The sequence below is a fragment of the Daphnia carinata genome, chromosome 2 (assembly GCF_022539665.2).
Source record: "Daphnia carinata strain CSIRO-1 chromosome 2, CSIRO_AGI_Dcar_HiC_V3, whole genome shotgun sequence".
NCBI lineage: Eukaryota > Metazoa > Arthropoda > Branchiopoda > Diplostraca > Daphniidae > Daphnia > Daphnia carinata.
In genome coordinates this window covers 6504822-6528273 of record NC_081332.1, presented here as the reverse complement: position 1 = coordinate 6528273, position 23452 = coordinate 6504822, and the positions used below count along the sequence as shown (strand labels likewise).

The following is a 23452-nucleotide window of genomic DNA, read 5'->3' as shown; positions in this document are numbered from 1 at the left end:
TTCAAGTCTAGCAGTGCGCTTTGCCTCCTCTTTACTGAATTTTTTTTTTTTTCTTTTCGTTGCTGTTTTCAACTGAATTGTTCGTCATCCTCCGCATCGCTTCAGTTGTCAACGGTTCATCATTAAGTGAATCGCGCGCTCTTTCGCACTTCGTACCTGACAACAAGTCCTAACTAAAAAAAAAAAAAAAGAACGGTAAGCCTAAATCGATTTAAATAGATAACCATTAATCACAAATCAAACAATGTCGAATGGACGGATTGGTTGGATCAGTTATCACCTAGAAACATGAAAAAGAGAGAGAGAGAGGGAGAGAGAGAGAGAAAAGAAAGGTAGATAGAATAACCTGCAATGTGCCAGGTCCGCTGACCTATTTTGCCTGGTCATAATCTGATTGGCTACCAGCAACACCACCGAAAGTTTTGCGCGCTATTCTGGCAGTTGAGATAATTGACGTTGATCGAACTGGAATCCCCACCCTTTTTTGTTGCGACGGAATAGTTTGCCATCCGATCGTTTGACGAGTGAGCGTGTCGGGCCATCTCCCGATCTGGGCCGTTCGCAAGCCTCGCCCGTCTGTCCCCTTTAGTCTCCGCGAAAACTGTTTCAAATGTGTCGGACATTGCCTTAACGGGTTGTTGTCCTCGCATACAGGCGAAACGAAAAAAAAAAAAAAAAAAAAAAAAAAAAAGATAAAGAGATAAAGAGACAGCGAGACAGCGAGACAGAGTAGAATATGAATATGGAAATAAGACATCATGCGATCTCGTTCGGGTGTGGCGTCACAGCTGCCTCTCAAAGTTCTTTCCTATTTTTTTTTGCCCCCTTCTCTATTGAATTGAAAGACAGTGAAAAAAAAAGAGCTAAATGTACGCAATATTTTTTAAAAAATCCTTCCCCACTTTCAAACTCCATCTATGTTGCCATGCTGAAATCTTAAGTGTTGTTTTTGGTCTGTGTGTGTGTGTCTGTTGCGTGTGTGTGTGTTTTTTATACGCTTGCCGTGATGTGTGGTTCTTCTTCTTCTTCTTTAATACTTTACTTCCCCTCCCTTATTTTCTTTTTCTTTTTTTTTTCCATCGTCTCATCATGTCTTGTCTGTTGCTTTTTTTTTTTCTTTTCTTTTCTTTCGGTTGCTGCTGTTTTAATAATAGAAATGGCTATGTTGGCGCCAGCTCCAGCTCCATCGACTGGGGCTGGGGCTGGTGTCGACCTCCTTCACAGTCCCGATGTCCCAAAGAGAAAACTTTCTTTGCTTTTTGGCTTGCTCCCGTTCGTTCAAAAACTTTTGGAAGCCGTTGTATTATAAATAGCCGCCATCGCTATAGAAGCCGCTACCGCAATCACTCGGCCACGGCTACTTCTTTTTTATGCAGCCTGCCCTTTTTCTTTTTAATTTTTTCTTTTTATTTAATTGTTTTTTTTTATGCTTCACATTTTACACTGCTCAATGTAAATTTGTTGGGTCCTTGCGGAATTGCGTGGCTAATTTCCGTAACATCCGGCCGGAAATTCCTGGACGTTATCACATGTCAGCTCATTCAAACACTGGCGGCGACTGCTGAACTGCTTCAACACAAACCCCAGACGCGTTGTTTTGTCTTTATTGAGGTCGGATCGTCATCTAGGTCACAGGATTCCTGGACGATCCAGGATAACTTTCAAGGGCACGTAGCTTTACACCCAAGAAGAAAGGCTAAACGACGACGGCCTATGAAATTTGTAACAACACGCAGCCATTAAAGCCGGTTACAATAACACGTCTCGAACATCGCCATTAAAAGTTAGCAGCTGTTCTTAGAAAATTCGTGTTTGTGGAGCAAAGCTCGCAAGCGTCTTGACTCCCTGTTTGGATTTTTTTCACTATTCGTAAGGCTAAAGAATGAGTGTTGAACGTCTTCGGTTTGATCGTTAGCATCGATGCGCAAAAGGACGGCGACCGAACAAAGTGAAGAAGGTCGGAGGGACGAGGGGGCAAAAGAAAGCAAACAGCCATCGTGTCGAAGAAAGTTTGTCGCTAATAAAAAAAAAAGGACCTTAGCAACTAATAGGCTAAAATCACAAACATTAAGTGTTCGCCGTTTGGAGGTAAGTTAGCGAGTGGTAAACACCTGGGATGGAATCTTTCGGCTGGACGGCAGTTCGCCGATCCCCGCCGCTGCTGACTCATCGCGACCGACAGCGGGAGGTCATTGGGCTCTGGTCGCATTCGTTTGTTAAGATGATTCATCCTTCCCTTACGGGATGGAAGAGAGAGAGAGAGAGCAGGCGAAGATCAAGCACCAAAACAACGACAAAGAAGAAAAAAAAAAGAGATAGCAGATAGACCTCAAAAAGAATCAAAAAGGAAATCAGTAACTGAGAGTATGTCGTTAGGATGCTTCGTTCATTTACATATGAGCACGGTACGTTTTCTCAAGGGCCATCTGGTTTCGTTGGCCCAACCGCCTTTCCGCATCGTCCCGTCTAATGCATCGAGCGAACTGAATCATCTTTTCGTATTTGTGTTTATCCAAGAAGCCTACACACATTGTTGGTTGGGGCGCGGGTCGCTATCACAAAAGAGAAAGGACCCCGAACGATTCTTGAAACAAAAGAAAAAAAAAACAACAACAAAGAAACAAAGACGAGGTCGGCTTTCATGATGGATGGCTGTAAGTCGTCGTCGATTCATCATCCATCTTGAGCCGTCCGTCAGATGATGTTTTGTGGCGGGCGGAAATGCAGAAATCCTATTTGCTGCTTTACGTGTGGGTAATTTTTCTCTCTGCCCGTTTTCTATCGTCACTACCACGTCATTCGTGCATAGTTTTCAAACAAGTTCAAACAAACCAAAAAAATGTTTTATAAAAGACAGTTATGGAATTTTTTACATGTTAAAAATAACAAATTTAAAAAAAAAAAAAAAAAGGTGGAACTGTTGTGTTCCTATTGTACGACCCGACGCATTTTTACCACCAAATGCTCCGGCGGCGCTGGCATCATCAACCACGAATACATTCCGATTTCATTTCATACCTTGCAACGCTGAAAAAAAAAAAAAAAGGAAACATAAAAAAATTTTAAAAAATCTTTGCTATTGATTGATTTGTTTATTGCACGATTTTTTTTTTGCCATCTGCTGTACGTGATGACGATTCGTAAGTCGTAACACGATCAAACGTTGTGATTCAGTATGGATGGCGCACTGCGGGGGTAGCGCGTGCAACTCTCGTTGTCGGTCTTATAGGATCAGTTCCCCAACAACATAGTCTTATGTGACCATCGTTAAGGGGGATTGGTTGCTGAAATATAAAAAGAAGCAGCCCATTTCGTAACGTTTGGAAATCGAGGTCGGCGTTTAGCTCGTGACACACTAGCGAACATAAGCGAGGGAGAGAGAGGGGAGGGAGAGGAGTATTAAGAAATGAAAAAGAAGAATTTTTTCACGTCCATTCCTCTCTTCTTCTTGTTCTCTCCTTTTTCTCTTCTTCTTCTTTCGTTTTCTTCTCAGTCGAAAAGAAGAAGAAGAAAAAAAAATAACAAAAATAACGAAAAACGAAGAGAAAAGAAAATTAGAGATTTCCTTATGCGGAAAAGAATTGAAAATCACCAAGATCGGTGCCCGGAGCGCTCCAAACTGACGTCATCTTTCAGGTCACGTGATGCTAAGCCAACAGGAAAAAAGAAGGGTGCGTGGAAAGAAAAGGGATAACAACCACCCACTAAGCGAGGAACACACGAGTGTATGTGTGTGCGTGAAGGAACAAGAAGAGAGAGAGAGACGGGCGAGATCCAGTGCTCCTCCTCCCTGAAGTTTCTGCGGCTTCGACTGAAAACTGGACGAAACTGAGGGCGAAAGTTCTGTTCCAGTAGTGAAAAGTCAGTTGGAGCGCGCAGTCAAAAGGGCCCTCGATCACATTAGAACGGCGTGAACGAAACGAACGAATCCAACAGCTTTTAATCCGATCAAGCGGTTTATCATGTCGTCCGTCAGTGGTGAACCCCGACATCCCCCCGTAGTCTCCAGCGTGTGCACCGATCACGGAATCTATTCGGGAACGCTAGTGGACCCGATCTCGGCCAACAGTGAGCACGGCCAGCACAGGCGACTTAGCGCTTCTTCGTCGTCATCATCCGTCGCGGATACCAGCGATCCGGCCGTCCGTCGCGTCGTCTACAACTTGTACCGCGGCCTACTTGGCACCTACAACGACAAAGCCAACGATATCGTCGCCGCTATGCCGCCAGAGATGGTCCGCCAAGATCAGGGCATCGCCAAACAAATCGAGAGCATGATGTAAGTCCCCCTACAGAAAAAAAAAAAAAAGCTTTCCATATAGCCAGATCATTCGCTACTGTTTACCCCCATCGCGATCTAATCTGCACGCGTGCATCTTAACCCGTGGAACGCAAATGAGGCTCACTAAGCAAACCAGTAGTCCCATTGAGGTTTTTAATCGTTCTCATGTGTGGCATTAGCTTTCAACGCCAAGTCGTCATCGACGTCTGTAAGCTTTCGGGATTCATGCGTCACTTGGTATTGCGCAAGGCTTTGCTTATAGAGGCGGTTGAATGAAGTTATTTCCCTCGCGATGTCTCATCGTCGGTGGCAGACTATCAACAGCTCGTGTGTGGTTTATTTTTCCCCGGACATACTTCATCATCTTTTCATTTAGATGTGACAAAATGGGGTTTCACGCGGTTGGGCGACTCATACCACCCAACTGGGATGTCCCCCTCAGTCGTGTGATCTTATTTCTTGTTATAATCAACGTAAATGATGTCATTCCACTCCTTTCTCGAATGACTCTATTACTGTTGCTTCGCCCATTTTTTTTCTTTTTCTTGTTGTTGAACATTCCAAACACTTTCGTTCCTTTGACGTCGGACCGGCTTTGAAATTCTATCCGTGCTCAACCAAAACTGGATGTTTTTTTTTTTTGCACTTATTTCTGTTTTTCACCGTCTTTATTTGGTTAGCTGCATTGTGTTCGATTTTCTTGTTGTTATATGTGGGAAGGGAGGATTGACGAGTCCGATTTAGCCCCATTCATGACGTGTGTTCGACCAAAACAGACCCGCCCTGATCGTTTTACATATAGGTTTCATTCGTTGACTTCTTATTTTTCTTGTTCAAAAGATTCGATCAGTTGAGGACGCTAACGCCCATCATCCCATGTCTGAGCATTGTTCGCTTACGCAAAACCAGCTTGTCTATTGGCATGTTGATTGACGGTTGTTCTATGTTTATTGCCAGCTGCTAGATGGGGAAAGATCGAAAGAGCGCGTGAAAATAATAGCAAATAGAAAACAGGAAAGGAGAGACATTGAAATGAATTGAAACAGGCTGCTGTCGTCATCTCATCGTGAGTTGATTGTTGCAATGCAACGATTCTTCGAATGCGATGTATTCGCCTATTGAATCAGCTGGCTCCTAAACCACAATGAAAAAAAAATCCAGAAGCATTGAATTAAATTGATATTTCTTGTGTACTAAAGTCTGTAATCTACACACAGCAACTAGAAGAATCATTCCCACTTTCTTATTTCTCTTTCACGCCTCCTCCGCCTCCACCTGCACTGCACGTCCACTGCCAACGTGAAGGTTGGCGCCGAATGATACATTATTTACCATCATTTGGCCGTCTTTTCCCGACGTTTTTCCTTTACCTTGGACTCACCTTATTTGGCTTTCTTTTCCAAGGCCATCCTTTCTTTTCACTCGAGTCTTCCTGCTCCCGCTAAGCCAAGTCTTTCTTCGGCTCTCGCTTTCCCGTCTTCCTACACTGTTTCACTACCCACCCCCATCCGCATAGTTTATTATCATCTGGTGTGTGTGTGTGTGTTTTTTTGTCTTCTCCCCGGTTTTCGAGAAGACTTACAGTCTGTATTTCTTTTTTGTTCGCTACACCAACTTCAGCCAAGGCCGAACCCGAAAAAAAAGGCAATCGAGTAGTTGCGTTGGTAATAGGAAATCTTCGACTGCATGACGACCTGTGTTCCAAAAAAAAGGAGGTTGATCGTGGATATCACAATGAATTTATGAGAAAAAAAAGATCCAGACGCTAGATTATGTATCGCCACAGCCCTTATCGTAGTAAATCGTTAATCAAATCGATCGTCCAGACGGAGGGGAAAGACCCCGAAGTCTGTACTCAACGCCACGTCACGCAATCAGAAGCGAGAGTGAAGCGGAAACCATTTCATTTTGTGTTTATCGCTCGTTGACCAGCACGCTGAATGCCAATGGCAAACAAAACCGAACAGAACCGCATACCAACACAGTCACCTGAATATATGCGCCGGGGAGCTAAGTTTTGCATCCATCGTCGCGCGTTAGGCAGGCCCCAAACAGATCTTTAAGAGGAAAAAAAAAGAATGGATAAAAAAGGGAAAAAAAAATAAACACATAAAAGCGACTGGCGCTATTCGATTGAGCAGGCAAGTCACGTTCCAGGCATTACCCTTGGCGTTCGTAGCAATCTCTATCCATTGGATGACTTAGCTCTGCCGTACAACAATAGCCGCTCACGCACACCTTCTTTGGTTCAACGCTCACGATTTCAAGTTCTTTTTGCTGTTTTTATTTATGTACAGTAATGTTCACAGAATCCTTAGATCTACACGTTTTTTGGGTTATCCCATCTTATGCAACGCTTTTCTAGCTGTTTAATTTACGCATAAAATACATGTATGTTTATATATTCTACATTTCAGACGCCAGTCGGAAGAAATCAAGAGCGGCGTTAGCCGCAGGAGCAGCACCGGAAATATTGGCCCGTTTCTATCAGGTGTCAGAAGCAGCGTTCACGCGCCGCCAGTTGGTAGGCCTTTAGAGACCAGTAACATGGACGCCCCGGCCGTCCCAGGTACATAATAGGCTTATCGCATATAATTCCCAAATTTTTATAGTGTGTTGTAAAAGGGTTCATAAGCGTAACATCAACCGCATTGTTTTGTATTGATACACAGGACTCGAAGGTGGAGTCGCGTTTCAGGGCATGATGGCAGGACCACCTCCGCCACCACCGCCTCCTCCTCCTCCACCTATGCCCAGCAGCCATGGAGCTGGTAATATGCCGGCAATCAGAATCAATACGGAGGTATAATAATATTTGATTTTGTTTCAGTGTTAAATGTTCTGCTCCTCTTTTATGGTAACATTATTGATTTCTGAACATCGAATATCAGATGGGAGGTGGGCCGAATTCGGCGGGGAGCGCCGGCGGAGGTAAACACTTGCCCGGTGGTGGCGTGCCATTTAGTTACATCCCGCCGTCTGCCATTCAAAACGCCATGATGACCAAGGACAAGAAACCGTTCACTTACACTCCGGGCGGTATTGACTTTTTGGCCGAGATCCGGTCGCCTCGGATGCAGCGACGCATCTCCAAGAACGCGGCGGACGAAGGCGTTGCCAGTCATCCGCACCAGACACCGGCCAATCCGCCTGGATCGTCGCCGACGCCGTCTCACTTAAGTCCTCAAGCTCTGATGGCCATGCAGCCTCAAATGGCCGTGCCCGTCTTCCCTCCGACGCCACAGCAGATGCCCGTCCTCCATTCGCCCGCTTTGCACTTACCAGCAACTCCTCCAACGCCCGCAGTCGTGGCGGCCACCTGTCCGCTTCCTCCCCCTCCGCCGCCGACGCATCAGAATTACGTCCAACAGCAGAGCGTAGAATCTTCGCCGCCACAGCCAATGCGCATCAATCTGAAGCCAGCGGTGCCGCAGTTTTTGCAATCGCAACCCCAAACGCAATCGCCGGAGCAGATGTTCGAAGAGATTATGAACTCTTTGTCGGCCAGGAGCAATAACAATCAGGCTCAGAGTTCAATTCCGGCTACTTATGCTCCACAACAGCCGGTTGTTGCTCCAGCGCCAGTAACGCCATCTGCTCCGGCCACGGTATCGACCCCGGAACGTCGAAACACTCAGCTGGGATCGATTTACATCCCACCAGTGAACAATAATGCTGCTAATGGGAGCCCTAACACTAGTAACAACGCGAATAGCAATGGGCCAAACGGACCTTTGTCCCCACTTGCATCGGCTCAGTTGGCCAAGGCACCGATGCCGTGGATGAATTCGCAGAACCGGCCTTCTAGTTCTCCGACTCCAATCTTCGTCCACAATCAACAGCAGCAACACGAACGGGTTATCCCTGTCGAGCGAGAAGAGAACGTACAAAAACCGTTTCAAACTGCGGCATCCGCTTCGGGCAACGTCCGCGTCGTTCCAATCGCAGTAGAAGGAACCACAAGGGCCCCTCCGACGCCGCAAAGAAGTGTTTCGTCTGTTAAAGAGGAAACCGTCCATCCACCTTGGCATAACGCACAGGGCAAAGTTATACCCATTCACTTGGAAAGCGGTGGATCGGGAGTTAGCGTGACTCCAGTTACCGTTCATAGGCAACCAGATGCTCAACAAAGTTATCAACAACAACAACAACAGCAAGCTCCCTGGAGGACGCAAGCTGCCGCTAATGCTAACCAAATTGCTTCCATGATGGAAGAGTACGAGAAACATCAATACTATTTTTAAGAACTAAAAAAAAAAAGATAATGTAAACCTTAAATGATAATATTTTACACTACAGATTGATGATGTCCCCAACAAACAACGGGCGCCAACAGCATGAACAACATCACGAATCGCCCTCGAATCCAATGGCAGCTGGATCGTACAGTCGTGCTGCCAGTGTCGAACAACCTCGAGGACAGCCGACCCAATCACGCTCTTTCCGGATCCTACAGATGATCCACGATCCAGCCGATGATTCAGCTGATGCTGAAGCCGAACCGACTGAGAGTTCTGGACGTCTATCTCGTTCCTCTATTGGCAGCAACAACAGCGGTGGCACAAGCGGTGGTCGCTTATCCCAACATTCCGGCCCGCCACCCGTCGGTGAACGCCGCTTGAATTTGACTCAAGACGATCGTGAGCTCATGGACATGTTCCGTTCACAAGGTAATATTTTTTTTATCTAACCTTAGATGCTACTTCTATAAATAAAATAACAAGCAAAAAAAAAAAAAAAAAAACGTCACTCAAAAAAATCCTATCCTTCGGTAATGTCCGCTAACTTGCATTGCAACAAGGATCCAATATTCTACTTTGAAAGTAGAACTTGGTACGAGCTAAAGTCTTAGTTCTAGTATTTTAGTTGGTAAAGTCATAATACCATAAACTTAATTGCGCATGGCTTCTAAACCAAACGTTAAAAAAAAGAAAAAAAAAACACGAAAAAAATGGCCAAACCGATTTGGAATAGAACGTTTCCTTCGATCAATGTCATCATCAACGTTTAATGTGGAATGTGGTCCAAACTCTTCTCTCTTTCTCTCCCTTGCTCTGCTCCCATGCGTCTTCGTCCACATGACACGGCAACCGTCACGTTTATCGTACCTCGCGCACGCCTACACGTACACGCACACGTACATACAACACACGACAGTGAACGAGGAGCAGTCGCTACACCAAGAGGTCGATCCCCGCTACAGAGGCTCGCACATCCCCTCGCGAGCTTTCCGCATTTTGCAGAATTTCACCGCCACCGATTCGTCCGCCGCTGAGGATGGTAAACCCTTACGTTACTAACCGAAACAAAAAAAAGCGCTGCATATTTATGTAAATCTTAACCGAACCACGATCATAACTCCATGTTACAAACATCTAAAAGAAAACAAAAGCATTACTAATTCCTGTAAACCTTCGATGGAAGTTGCAAGAGGTTCAAACTAAGATTTGGGGATGTAAATGATATAACTAAATAATTTAATCCAGTTTGATTTTCAGTCTAGCACAAATGAAAACGAATTTCTTAACGGTTTTTATTTGGATGAGAGATGTGTGTTACTGACAATCCGTTTTTAGGCTGTGGGTGATGAGACTAATGGTTCAATGTTTACCTTTCCACAGCGTATCAACAGCAGCAGCAAATGAACCGTGCTCAAGCTAACAATCCGATGCCATCCAACGTAGCAGGTATAACCTATTCGAAAACGACATTGTAGAGGATATTAACATTTGATAAATGCTCTAAAAACGATGAAAAAGGCGCGACAACAAACATAAATCGTGGGCCACCTAGTGAACAGAGTGAACCCGAACCCAAAAAGTATATGGGAGGCAACATCCCATCGAGGTCGTTTCGAATGCTGCAAGCCATGACTGCACTGGATCCCAATGGTGAGACAAAACTTCTATAATATTTAGAAGTACCTCCCTCATGGCGATAGTATCGACAAAGCCCCTTTTTTTTTTTGGTTTACCTGAAAACTGTTGCTGTTAGCAGTTCATTTTTTGAGCCAATATGTAACCCAATTTCAACTTATTTCTGTATCTTTTGGTTGGGTTGGGGTATCGATTCGTCATTCGTCCCAATCAGCTGACATGGAACGCGTCTTCATGACGTCACGTAGTCCAGAACTAGTCGGCAGGAGCGATTCGGTCGATAGTGGCCCATTCCAACAAAAGAATGGCAAATTAGATGACGCAATCATCTCTGTAGACCCTACAATTTCATCTCCTAACGAGACAAGAAATGAGCCACACAAAGTGAATGGATATGAATCACCAAACGAAAAGAATGCAGACGAACTCAAAGCCCCTAGCCCAAATCCTACGCCTTCCATCCTCATCGACAACTATGAAGAAGAAGACTTGCAGGCCCAGATAATGGTACTGGCTACGACTGCAACGGACCAGCAATCAGAAATGAACACGAGCGATCACTCGGGACTGACAAATAGTGGCGCTGAAGTGAAACGTAACAGCGATCAGGAAGTTGATGCTGACACTGAATCAGAAACCACTCACCATCACAGTCGACTCTTGCGACTTTTGAGTGGCGATCTTGGAACTGATGGCGTGAGAGATGCAGAGACCGGTGCCTTGTCGGTCCCGAATTCAACACCTTCGGCTTCGGAAACGGAAGCCAATTTTTTGCCTCCCAATCTGCCGGGCGTTCGGTTACGCATCCGCTCATTGCGAGCGAAAGATCGGATTCCCTCACGTGTTTTCCGTTCACTCCAGCACGAATTCGATTCAAGCACGGAGGACATAACGCAGGCTGTCATCTCTTCACCGCCCCCATTTTCACCGAACCATAACAGCCAATTGACCTCAGGATTAATCGGCCATTCTGGTTTCTTTCGTTACTCACGACTATATGCTTCAGTAACACCTGAAACGCCTTCGTCGGCAACGTCTGAATTGGACGGATTCTTCTCACATCATCAAAATGCTCTTCATTGATTCAAAGAAAATGCTACATGGTTCCAGACGAGCTCAATTCTGGTGGGCCAGATAGTTTTTTTGTTAAGAAAATGGAAAATCAGCCAGTGTATCAAAGGTACAGCTCTTAACTCTGGAAGTCAAGCGAATGAATTTGATTACCTCGTGAAATGACTTCGGTTTAGTTTTTGATTTTTTAAAAAATCCTTATCGCTAAACGTTCGGGAAATTGGTAGATGTCGTGTTTGGAACGGTTTGGACTCGTTTGTATGGGTCGTGATGCTGGCCTGCTGATGGTGAATTTTGGAACCAAAGAGAATGTCATGACGCCGAGCATGTCTTCGTTCGTCTTCACACTTGTGTACTCTGCGACAACAATTGCGACGCGTCGGAGAAACACATTAGAAGCACGTCATACGTGTCCTCTTTATTATGTTTTATTTACGTAGTACATGGGTACTAATTGCAGCCAGCTGTAGGATTGTAATACAGCTCGTAGGACAGCCTCGTTCTTAGAACCTATCGTCAGCTGTTCATTTCTATTCCTTGCTCCTTGATGAGGACGATGAATTTCGATTGCTTTTCATGTGCCACTGTGCGTTAATACTGTACTGCCGCCATGACATTTACCTACCCTCGCAAATACCAGATACCATCGTTGCTAACTTTTGGTTGAATTTTAAATGTCTTTATATTTTTGTTATCATTGCAGAAGGTAAATCCGACCTCTGAAAATCGTTACAGCATTGCAGTTTAGACCGGTTTGACTTCCGCATCCGCAAGTGCCGAACCGACAACGTGGGACACTTTATATTTCTTTCTTCTGCGTCTATCCGCATCACCTCATTATTACTGAACTAATCAACTTCGAATGTTCCTGTCATCGATCCGACTTTTATCATTACATACCGTGCCCTTTTCACTCGGATGCATTCACATCGGATCTGAATCCTTCAATCTTTTGCCTTTATTACTTTTTTTTTTTTTTACACATCAACGCGAACTTCAGCATGGTTATTCGTCTCTAATAAGTATTCGTCTTCTTGATTGAGTTCAATCGGATTCAATACCAATTTGCCCATTTTGAACAAAAATAACCAATCAACCTTAATTTGTTGAGAAATGTGATTTACATAAGAAGAATTGAAAATAGGCAACCACAAAAAATTTAATACAAAACTGAAAAAGCAACAAAACAAACAAGCAAGAGAAATAAAAACAAGACAAATAGACAATTTGGTTGAGATATCATTCTTCTAGTGTGACCACCGCGAATAGTTTTTTTTTTATAGCTCACGTATATGGGTGGTGACGTATATGCTGCGAACTCTATGCATATAGAAAATGTGCTAATCTATGTACTGAAACACAAGCTTATATAATAAAATTCATCGTTTGGGTTGCAACTATTTTCAGCCGATATTTTGTCTCAGTCATTGCTCTTAAAATCACATGTGCTATCTAAAATACACACATTATTGCGCCCAATGAGTTATGAAACCTTTCGGTGCGAGGCCGTAACATAATATTGTCAAGATTGGGGAGATCGTGGTAGACACTCAAGAGGCCCTTTTGTAAGACACGTTTATTACTCACAGGCACATACCAAAAACGATTTGCCCATCAAAACCGCCCCAGCCTTGTCAATCTTTCAATATCTTGGCAAATAGGTTACCCGGATCGCCCATAGGCGGCTGCTTTTGGCGGCAATCCGTGGATACCCGGGTTTTCGAGAATCGGGGCACGGGTCGCCATAAGAACCCATGTTAAAAAGCTTTGAAACGGGGGTGTTCGGACAATAATAGCGGGTACTGTATACCACCTACGAAGAAGGAAGTGTGATCCTCCCTGAAAAACTTTTGTGCATTCGTAATTATATGTATACATTTGCAATAAAAATTTTTAAGCCCAGCAAAGTGTGACCGGGAGTAAGAGATAGAGAAAATTGATAAATTACTTTATTGTCACAAACGTCTTCTCGCAACGTTGATCACCCTCAGTAAATGGACTCCTTGGGCTGGCTAAGGCAAGGAATTCGGGAACCTAACGAGCACCGTGATCCGTTGAGTTTTTTTTCCATTCAAGCTGCTTCTTAAAATAAGAATTGAATTTAGTGAAACAGAGAGCATGCACAACGATTCACAGAGACTTTTAGTACTGTTTAAAAAATCTGCAATTAAACAGGGAGACCAACAGAAACTTCTGTTGTCCACGGTTCAGGTTTCAGCTTTGTATTAACGATTTTTAATGGTATACCTTGTATTATATACCTTAGCATTATATACCTATACCTTGGTATTAGGAAGCTTTGTCCCATGACCTCTAGCGGCGAGTTCTATAAAACCTTACCTACTCAATGCAGAAGAAAGCTCGATGCAAGATGACAAATGGCAACGTCTTTTTTATGTTAAGGTTGACGCACTCGTGCGTTGTTTTTGGTTGATGTATTATTGAACGTAGAATTTAAAAGAACAAGTTTGAACTAATCGCGTACTACGAAGCAATGGCACGAGATGGACACAAGTAATTTTTAAAGACCTGTTTTTATATGTATCGACAAAGAGACTTCGTAACTAGATGAAAGCTAAATTTGTTTTTATTTCGGTTTCTCACTACCAACAGGCACAACAAACGCTCAAGGAGCCGATCAGCCAGTCCCCGTTCAAAAAAACTTCGCGAACGAGATCGGGATGGCGAAAATAGACAAAGAGACAGAGATCGAGATAGAGACAGAGACCGTGAAAGGGAACGGGAACGGGACAAGTACTTTCCTGATTACACTGATTTACACCTAAGTAATGGCTTACAATCTTAATATTGTTCATTTGTAGAAGAAGAAGCCGATCAAAAGAAAGAGACTATGAAAAATCTAAAAAATCTAGTTCAACATCAGAAAGACGAACTTCAAAATCACCAGAAAGGAAGCCACCATTAGTAGAAGAAATCAAGCCAGTTGTGAAATCAGAGTCAGAGCTTAAAGAAGAGGCAGCCATGGCTGCTATGATGGCCAAGGTGATATTGAGATTTTAAAGTGTATGTTTTTTAAAAATTTTAATACAAATTGCTTGTAGGAGGAGGAGCAGAAGACGTTGGACTTGGAAATGCAAAAAAGACGAGAAAGGATTGAAAAATGGCGACTAGAACGAAAAATGCAAGAAATTGCACAAGTAAAATCTGACCTAGGTAACAGTGTTTTTCATTGAAAAGTAACACAAATTTGTGTTACATTATTATGATTTTATATAAAGCGAATCAGAGGGCTGGAAAAAAATGGTCGCTTGAAGATGATGAGGAAGAGGAAGAGGCACCACCCGAAAGCATCTCAGAAGAAATGGAAGTTCAAGAAACAGTAGAAGAAGTTGACCCATTAGATGCTTTTATGCAGGTATTTGAGAAGGGTGCTTTGCACAATTTCAAAAGTTATATTAGGAGTTGTACTAAATTTTGTGTTGATTCATAAAGGATATACAAACCGAAGTTCGTAAGGTGCAGAATCTCGACGTTCAAAAATCCAAGGGGTTTGGCGTGATGGTAATGACAGGAGTAGCGAAAAAAGTAGCCAAAAAGAAAGGAGAGCTCGTTGAACAAAATCAAGATGCTCTCGAGTATTCGTCCGAAGAGGAATCAGAAGACCTTGCGTCAGCTATGTCGGGACTAGCAAACAGCAACATTAAGCAAAAGGAAAAAGTTTTTAAGATAGATCATAACAAAATCAGTTATTTTCCCTTTCGGAAAAACTTTTATGTTGAAGTACCCGATATAGCGCGAATGACGCAGGAAGAAGTTGATGAATACCGTCTGGTTTGTTTAGCTGATATAGCTGCAAAACCAAACACTGTAAACAAAATGTTTCTATTAACAGGAATTGGAAGGTATTAAGGTCAAAGGAAAGGGATGTCCAAAACCTATAAAGACATGGGCGCAATGTGGAGTTAGTAAAAAAGAAATGGAAATTCTAAAGAAATTGGCTTACGAAAAACCAACTCCCATTCAAACACAGACGATCCCTGCAATTATGTCCGGTACTTTACGTTTTCTACCACTCATCCTAGAAAATATTTTATTATCTTTTGTTTGGTAACAGGACGGGACATAATTGGTATTGCCAAGACTGGTAGTGGTAAAACGTTAGCTTTTTTGCTGCCCATGTTTAGGCATATTTTAGATCAGCCACCTCTGGAAGAGACTGATGGACCGATCGGTGAGTTCACTGATATTTTTTTTTTTTCCATGGAAGTATGACCACTATTAATACTTGACTTTGCTTTAGCCATCATTATGTCCCCAACCCGAGAATTGTGCTTACAAATCGGCAAAGAATGCAAAAGATTCACGAAGGCGTTGAATTTGCGTGTTGTAACAGTTTACGGAGGGACAGGTATATCGGAGCAAATTGCGGAACTTAAACGCGGTGCAGAGATTATCGTGTGCACTCCGGGAAGGATGATTGACATGTTGGCTGCCAATAATGGTAAAATTGTAGTATAATAAAAGAAGTGCTTTAATTTGTATTGTTTTCAATAGGACGTGTTACCAATCTAAGACGCGTGACCTACATCGTGTTAGATGAAGCTGATCGAATGTTTGACATGGGTTTTGAGCCACAAGTAATTAGGAATGCAAATCTTATCCTCCAATCAAAGGAATATTAAATACGGGTAAAATTTAAATTTTAGGTAATGCGGATCATTGACAATACCCGACCTGATCGTCAAACTGTCATGTTCAGTGCCACATTTCCGCGACAAATGGAGGCGTTGGCTCGTAGAATCCTTCATAAACCCATCGAGATCACGGTTGGTGGCCGCAGCGTAGTGTGTGCCGATGTCGAACAGCACGTTCTTGTTATGGAGGACGAACAAAAGTTTTTGAAAGTATACAATCTTTTTTGCCCTTTTAATATTAACCACAGTAGTTAACCTTTCCTTGATTGTATAGCTTTTGGAGCTATTAGGCGTGTATCAAGAACAAGGTAGTGTTCTTGTATTCGTTGAAAAACAAGAAAGTGCGGACGACCTACTCAAAGATCTCATGAAAGCCGGATACGACTGCATTTCGCTTCATGGTGGCATTGATCAATATGATCGTGATTCGGCTGTGGTCGACTTCAAAAATGGAAAAATCAAGCTGATGGTAAAACTTGTTCGAAAGCTATACATCCGTTGCGAACTAATAAATTTGTTGTTAAATTATTTTTAAAAAATTTAATATTATAATATATTGTTTGTTTGTTTTTTTGTTTTTTTTTTTCGAATTTTAAAGATCGCCACATCTGTGGCTGCTCGTGGTTTAGATGTGAAGCATCTTATTTTGGTTGTGAACTACGATTGTCCCAACCATTATGAAGATTACATTCATAGGTGTGGAAGAACTGGACGAGCCGGTAATAAGGGATTTGCTTACACCTTCATTACACCAGATCAGCAAAGAGCTTCAGGCGATATTATTAAAGCAATGGAACTATCAGAAACACCAGTTCCAACTGAGCTGCAAACTCTTTGGGACCAATATAAAACTAAACTTGCCGCGGTAAATTAGACAGAAGTGAAGCGTTAGCCGTATTTTAATTATTCATGATTTCGTAGGAAGGAAAAACTGTCCGATCAGGCGGGGGTGGATTTTCCGGAAAAGGATTCAAATTCGATGAATCAGAAGCTATGGCTGTATCAGAGAAGAAAAAGTTCCAGAAAGCCGCTTTAGGTATTTGTCGAAAATTTTTAGATTTTTGTTTCCGCCGATTAACAAAAAAAAATACTGTAACCATTGCTGCTTAGGCCTCCAAGATTCGGATGAAGAAGACATTGAAAATGACTTAGATGAACAAATTGAAACTCTGATGGCTGCCAAACGAATAGTGCGGGAAGTTCAAGCATCCACCATTGTCTCCGGAGGCGGCGGTTCAGTTGCATCAAGCATTCCGAGCAAAACAGCTATCGACAAACTAGAATTAGCAAAGCGGTTAGCCTCAAGAATTAACCTGGCCAAACAACCCACCGGACCAGTTCCAGCAATGCCCGAAACTTCAATAGGGGCAATTTCGGTAAACAGCTCATTGTTGAAGTTAATGGCACAGTGTTATTACTTTACTTATTTATTATTGTTTTTTACCGTTTCTTTTTTACTTTTTCGTTACTCGTCTCGTAGGCCAGAAATGTTGCAGAGCAATTGGCAGCCAAACTTAATACACGGCTCAACTATGCTCCTGTTGAAAATGAAGAACTAATTGAAGGATCATTAGAAGAAGGCGGAGAAAATGCTCCAACAGCCTCTGATGTCATCCAGAAGTTTGAAGAAGAATTGGAAATCAATGACTTCCCACAACCTGTTCGCTGGAAAATCACTTCAAGGGTTAGTATTTCAAAACGTTTTATTAAGCGTGCCTTGGTTTTATGTCAACACCGTTGTTTCTTTAGGAAGCTTTGGCACAGGTTAGCGAATTTTCAGAAGCCGGCGTCTTTGTTCGAGGAACGTATTGCGCACCTGGGAAAAAGGTCGCCGAAGACGAAAGAAAACTTTATTTGGCAATCGAGAGCACTAGTGAAATGGCAGTTTCCAAAGCTCGAAAAGAAATTGTCCGTATCCTCAAAGAAGAAATGCTTCGGCTGGCCAGTTCTGCTTCCTATCAAGGCTCTAAAACTGGTCGATACAAAGTCTGATGCCTCTTTGGCTTTTACACTATGTACCGTCTTACCAGTCATCTAACAAATGCTGAGAGTAAATACAAGATTTTAACATGGTGCCATTTGTGCTACCTTAGTATCCGTCGGATGTTTTAAATTTCCCGATAGCGATTCCATCAAAACTCTATTCCGTTGTGCCAAAGGCCAATCGGATTTCGACCAACTTTTTCAGAGACTTTCTCAACAGATGACATGTTCAGGCATTACAGGGGGCGTGGGCACATTATCGCCGGTAGCCTGGAATCCGTTTTTGTTTAGCGACCCAGTTGGCGGGAAGGACAACGCCTGTTAACGCATGACGCCGAATAAAGGTAAACCGTAGAATCGAAACCTTGAAGTAAATCTTTTAATCGAACGCAAATCTTTTTTGTTTGTTTGTTTTCAATCATAATAAGCTATGCAATGCCTACAGTGCGGTAAATTATTTTAAGAAATTACAAAACAAATTTTCAATTTTTTTTTAAAATCATTTTATTTTAGATTTCAAGCACAAGCACGCATTTTAGATCAAGAGAAGCAAGTTAGTGTTTATTTGGGCGTTTAGAAAAGCCGATTCCGGTTACTTCTTTTCCATCGCTGGTAAAGTTGTTGGACTTGTTCAAAACCGTTTTGATATTTGCAGCCGCAATAGCCACCGCATGCTTCTGAATGTTTAACTTCGGCTCTTTAGTCCTTCCCTCATTTGAGGCACGGCTGCTGGTAGAGGCTACACCAACAACTTCTTTCCTCACAGGGTAACGAGAGTCGTCCAAAATATCTGAAGCTGCGACGCCCTCCATCACCTTGCCAATGTCAAGTTTAACGTCGCTGACGTCGTTAATGTTCTCGTTACTGGTGTGGGAAAAGCCGATTCCTGTTTTTTCTTGGGTAATGGTACCAAAGTTGTTGGGCTGGTTAGGGACGTCGCTGAGATTTGCAGATGCAATTCCCTCCGTTTGCTTCTGAAGTTTTAACTGCGTATTTTCCTTGGCTACATCAGAAATTTGGTTTCCAGTATTTGAATTTATCGAATCGGAAAGTCCAAGTCCATGGAGATGACTTTCGATGTAAACTTTTACAGCTTCTTTTACGTTGACAGGGTCATCTGCAAGATCCGAAAATGCAGATGCTTTCACCTCCTTGCTGATGTCGAGTTCAAAAACTTGTGCCTCGTTTATACTTTGATCGTAGTTCTTGGTAAATCCAATTCCATTCGCCGTATTTTCGGTTTTAGTATCGGTGATATCGTCGCCATTAGACAAATCCATGGGGTTGATTTTAGAAATTGCATTCACAGAATCAGATTCATTGAGAACATCTAAAGCTGCAAGCTCTGCCATTACATTGTTGATGTGGAGTGAGAAGACATCCCCCTCATCGCCAGCTTGGTTGTTAGTGTTCGCAAAGCCGATTCCGTTTGCTGACTTTTCTATGTCTATGGCAGAGATTTGATCGTAACTAGATGAATCAGTAGAATTAAAATTTCCAATCCCGTCGAGCTGACTCTCAACATGGACAGCGTACGTCAAATTTACGTCGTCTGGTTCGTCGAGAACATCGGAAGATGCAATCTCGTCCATTACCTTGTTGATGTCCAGTTCGACGACATCCTCGTTATCGATAGTTTGGTCTGGAGTGTTCACAAATCTTATTCCATTTGCAGTCTTCAAGATGGATATCTCAGACAGTTCGTCTCCGCCAGACAAATCGGTGGAATCTGGATATCCTCTTTGTCCACTGACTTGCCTTTTGATGTTGACTTTAAAAGTTGTGTTACGCGAACCGCTGATATCTGAATAAGCAGCTCCAGTCACAATCTTATCGATTACAATCTTGAATGTTTTAGACTGAGGAGAATCATGAATTGGTTGTTCTGCGTTGCTCACCTGTCTTTTGGTTTCCAACGTTAGGCTTTTGGTTTGATTATATGATTCGTCCAGGTTTGCATCACCGATTCCAGACATCGCACTGATGAAGTCCAAAATAAACCTGTTGATTTCCTCGAGTAAATCGTCAACCTCAACTGCTCCAGTGCCGGTAGAATACTTTTCCATGTCCAAATTATAAGTGTTGGCCACATCAGGATTGCCGGCGGCAGAAGTTACAAGTGACGGAACGCCGCCATCAGCGTTGACGATATCGGGATCTGGCAAAAGTACACTTTTACCATGCGGCTCTTGTCCGGTGATGGTGTCTTGTTTTGTTTCAGTTTTGGCCTGGTGAATTTCAGACGTGGTAAAAGTAGTAATTGGATCTTCAAATACTATCCCAGTTGAGCTTGGTAGTTGGCCGGTGATATCCGCAGTCGTAGGACACTTAAGATCGGTCAGGGACGGGCATTGCGGCCTTGTGACTGCCATTACAACGACACCCACAATACATCCAAGAGCAAAGAGCGTCGATACGGCTACGTAGAATTTTGCTATACTGCATTTAACCATTTTCAATGTGGGCAAAGACGATAAATTTTCCTCCTGTAGCCATCAGCTTTGTACCATAACGTGAACTCTGTGCCATACCAACGAATGCGTTCGTATGATTTTGAGACTTTATTCCATAATTCGTCATTTCATATTTTACTTTTCATCAAAATTAAGTATATTCCTTATTTACACATACATTTCAACATGTTTAGTTTTAATTTAAATAACGAAACTTAAATTATCTTTTCCAGAAAAGAGGATTTCGCTGCGCTTGCGATGGAAATGCAGAAAAATGATTCCGCACTATTTCGCATATCATCAGGTATCACGTCCAAATGGAAATGAAAAAAACAAAACAAAGGCACCAAAACATTAGCCAAAACTAATAACATAGTTGTTTTCCTAAGAAATATGAGAAAAAATAGCACCCTTCCTGAAAATGTTTAATGAATTGTAACCGTGATGTACTGGGCACCAAAATCCCCACACAAAAAAAAAGTCTCGCACCGAATGGATGACAAAGCTCCCCGATCTACTCGGGGCGGAGCTCTATTGTCGATCCGTAGAAGCAAAATTCTGTAGCTGTGGTGCCAGTAGCTGATGGGCCTGTGTGTCTAGTCCTCAGTATATCGGGGTGTTTACATTCTAATAATACAGACGAAACTTTCAATGTTGAATTTTCCCGTTTGCGTAGGGAGTTACTGAATAGTTCACGTCTTGAAATTGTTTTCAAACTACTTCATATGGATTCTCATCTAGAAGAAGTGCTTCTTCGATACGAAGATCCAGGGGAATTTCTTGTAAATGAATTACAAGATGTTTACGACAGTTCCATCCTGAATTACTGTGATGTTGAACTCATGTGTAAGGACAAAATGATTGTTAAGACGCATTCGTCTTTGCTAGCCATAGTTTCACCTTATTTGAAACTGGTTCTGATGGAATCCTGGGACCCTTATCATGGTGCTTCAATAATTTTACCAGATTTCAGGTAAAAAATGTGTGTCATGAAGACGTAAAGATCCGTGTTCACAGTTAAAATTTTTTTAGTGGGAAAGATATACAGAACCTTATCAGATTCTTATATACTGGGAAAATATCTCTGAGTGAAAAGGAATTTGAAGTGTTTCAACAACTGGTGTATGAATTTCAAATCAGTACAGATGAAAACACAGCCATTATCCTCGAAGAGATCTCCAAAACAGATGAGGAAGTTCAGGTATTTGTAATCCTATGACAATGAAATGAACCATTGTGCACTTTTGAATTTAACACTTATACAGAAAGATGATGAGCAACAAAGATTGAAGGATGCTATAGAATTAGATCTGTCAGAAACTTCGGCAACAGACTTACTACTAGAAGAAATGCCTATCGATAAAAATATGTATTGCTCCTCTGATCATGATTCTGTAACATGTCATCCACCTTCAATAAAGAAACAAAGGCAGAATCTCAAAACAGGTGAAATTCTGCCAGGAAAAGTTAATGACTCATCAGAGGGGGACCTAATCACTGAAGTTGAACTTTTGCTGGAGGATGATTCTCTTTTCAAAAAGAAAACATTAGTGTCATGTGAACTCTGTCCATCTGTGTTTTCAAGTCAGTCAAAACTTAATGACCACATGCTGAAACATACAGGAGAGCGACCTTTTAAATGTCCACTGTGTTCAAAGTCGTACCCAGTCAAGGGTGAGTACAAGACATTTTTCTATAGTTGAGGACACGACTACACTATGTAAGCCTCCATGTTTCACAAAAATTTTCGAACCTTGCTTTGTTTTTATTACCAGCAACTCTTACGGCTCACCTGAGATTGCATGCCGATGACAAGCCTCACCAATGTGAAAGATGTGGGAAGGCATTCCTCATACGAAGTCTACTTGAACAACATCTCAGGACTCACACGGATGAACGTCCTTTTGCATGTGACGTAAGCTACTAAGAGTTTTAATCTTAAACAAAATTATGTTCAAATCTGCTTTTTCATCCAGGTTTGCGGCAAAGCTTTTCGAAATCAGAGCAATCTAATTGGCCACAAGAAGACACACACCGGAGATCGACCTCATGCCTGTAACGTGTGCCGTAAAACTTTCAACCGTAAGCATGATCTCGACGCCCATCAGCGCATTCATACTGGAGATAAGCCTTTTCCATGCACTCAATGTACAAAGTCATTCAGGTTCCGATCCGCTTTACGGGTTCACCTTAAAGGTGTACATGGAATAAAAAGTAGCTCTTCCTAGCGTAGGCTACACAAATCCATGGCAGTTCTGTGAAATGCCGGGGATTCATGTTTATTGTTCGTAAAATTCTTTACTCCTCGCAAATTACATATTTCACTAGCGAAGGAAACGTTCCTAATCCGAAAAAATGACGACGAATGACTAAGGAAACTGTTGAAGAATCTGTTACTTCTCTGTGAATTTACTCACAATACTTGTTGCGTAAATGACCCAATGCCTTCGCTACCCTTTAAAATCGAATATAAAATTATTTCAGCCAACATGACTCAGTTTTGATCAACTATAGCACCAGTCAATTTGTATAACGCCAATTTCATATTCCTTTTTTCTATTTCACCAAATTTCGATGACCTACTTTTGTATGACTTTTACAGACGAATTCATAATAAACATGAATTACAAAATTCATATCATATTTTAGAGACGTGTTGTCTTATGTTGCAAAGATTGGAAGAAACCTGTACCGTTAACAGGCATTTCAAAACCGGGAAATACTAACAACCACTTATAACATTCACTATAAGTTCCCAACTGACATCCGATCCTAGATATAACACGAGGCCATGTTATCAAGCGATGTCAAGCACTGTCCAAACGTACGAGTGGGTGGTGATGTAAACGAATTAACTGCGCGGAAATGTTTGCGAAAACGTAATACAAATGCTTGTGAGTGCAAAATGAACAGGCCTTATCCCGAAATCGTCGAAATAAGAGTTGACATTAGTCTATTGTTTATGCTTTAACTGCTTGTATTTTTTACCTGGCAAAAAAAATTATGAGAGAAAAGAGCGACCAAGTGTACAAAGTAGAAATAAATCAACATGTGAGACAAAGGGAAGGCCACAACGCGCTTTCGGTCACGGCGCTAATCAACAAGACAACATGCAAAAATGTGGTGGCATTA

The 23452-nt window shown here is 42.3% G+C and overlaps 3 protein-coding genes and 1 long non-coding RNA gene across 6 annotated transcripts; 3 read left to right on the top strand and 1 right to left on the bottom strand.

The window, feature by feature from the left end:
• Positions 1–3746: 3746 nt before the first annotated feature.
• LOC130686557 (ras-associated and pleckstrin homology domains-containing protein 1-like) lies at positions 3747–12407 on the top strand. Its single transcript, XM_057509673.2, has 11 exons — positions 3747–4279; positions 6700–6851; positions 6955–7085; positions 7174–8498; positions 8582–8952; positions 9440–9562; positions 9904–9969; positions 10042–10173; positions 10373–10441; positions 10496–11338; positions 11933–12407. Exons 1-10 carry the CDS (start codon positions 3963–3965, stop codon positions 11239–11241), a joined length of 3432 nt encoding a protein of 1143 aa, XP_057365656.1. The 5' UTR covers positions 3747–3962; the 3' UTR covers positions 11242–11338; positions 11933–12407.
• LOC130686547 (zinc finger protein 761-like) lies at positions 10539–22956 on the top strand. Of its 2 annotated transcripts, XM_057509663.1 has the most exons (6): positions 10539–10542; positions 20997–21293; positions 21353–21521; positions 21586–21994; positions 22096–22235; positions 22297–22956. In XM_057509663.1, the coding sequence occupies exons 2-6, from the start codon at positions 21046–21048 to the stop codon at positions 22546–22548; spliced, it is 1218 nt and encodes a 405-aa protein (XP_057365646.1). In that variant the 5' UTR covers positions 10539–10542; positions 20997–21045; the 3' UTR covers positions 22549–22956. The 2 variants fall into 2 exon arrangements, with proteins under 2 accessions (XP_057365646.1, XP_059350083.1); XM_059494100.1 differs by lacking the exon at positions 10539–10542 and having other exon boundaries at positions 20934–21293.
• On the bottom strand, positions 12559–13460 carry LOC130686560 (uncharacterized). The gene is made up of 3 exons (XR_008999923.1): positions 13379–13460; positions 13178–13311; positions 12559–13076 (listed from the first exon to the last, which is right to left on the bottom strand). It is a non-coding gene; the product is annotated as an uncharacterized LOC130686560 (long non-coding RNA).
• LOC130686539 (probable ATP-dependent RNA helicase DDX46) lies at positions 13615–17957 on the top strand. 2 transcript variants are annotated; one of them, XM_059494096.1, is made up of 17 exons: positions 13615–13743; positions 13843–13983; positions 14058–14232; positions 14292–14403; positions 14469–14605; positions 14683–15021; positions 15083–15242; positions 15305–15421; positions 15491–15691; positions 15745–15827; positions 15897–16094; positions 16159–16353; positions 16483–16749; positions 16806–16920; positions 16995–17260; positions 17365–17568; positions 17634–17957. In XM_059494096.1, exons 1-17 carry the CDS (start codon positions 13724–13726, stop codon positions 17874–17876), a joined length of 2973 nt encoding a protein of 990 aa, XP_059350079.1. In that variant the 5' UTR covers positions 13615–13723; the 3' UTR covers positions 17877–17957. The 2 variants fall into 2 exon arrangements, with proteins under 2 accessions (XP_059350079.1, XP_057365637.1); XM_057509654.2 differs by having other exon boundaries at positions 14052–14232.
• Positions 22957–23452: the final 496 nt, after the last annotated feature.

Excerpts from the sequence above, each read along its gene's own strand:
- LOC130686547 (XM_057509663.1), top strand. The coding sequence starts at position 21,046 with ATGGATTCTCATCTAGAAGAAGTGCTTCTTCGATACGAAGATCCAGGG. Across the intron at positions 21,294-21,352 it reads ATAATTTTACCAGATTTCAG|TGGGAAAGATATACAGAACC; the intron begins GTAAAAAATGTG and ends AAATTTTTTTAG. Across the intron at positions 21,995-22,095 it reads AAAGTCGTACCCAGTCAAGG|CAACTCTTACGGCTCACCTG; the intron begins GTGAGTACAAGA and ends TTTTATTACCAG.
- LOC130686557 (XM_057509673.2), top strand. The coding sequence starts at position 3,963 with ATGTCGTCCGTCAGTGGTGAACCCCGACATCCCCCCGTAGTCTCCAGC. Across the intron at positions 6,852-6,954 it reads GGACGCCCCGGCCGTCCCAG|GACTCGAAGGTGGAGTCGCG; the intron begins GTACATAATAGG and ends ATTGATACACAG. Across the intron at positions 8,499-8,581 it reads ATTGCTTCCATGATGGAAGA|ATTGATGATGTCCCCAACAA; the intron begins GTACGAGAAACA and ends TTTACACTACAG.
- LOC130686539 (XM_057509654.2), top strand. The coding sequence starts at position 13,724 with ATGGCACGAGATGGACACAA. Across the intron at positions 15,422-15,490 it reads AGAGACTGATGGACCGATCG|CCATCATTATGTCCCCAACC; the intron begins GTGAGTTCACTG and ends ACTTTGCTTTAG. Across the intron at positions 16,095-16,158 it reads ACGAACAAAAGTTTTTGAAA|CTTTTGGAGCTATTAGGCGT; the intron begins GTATACAATCTT and ends TTGATTGTATAG.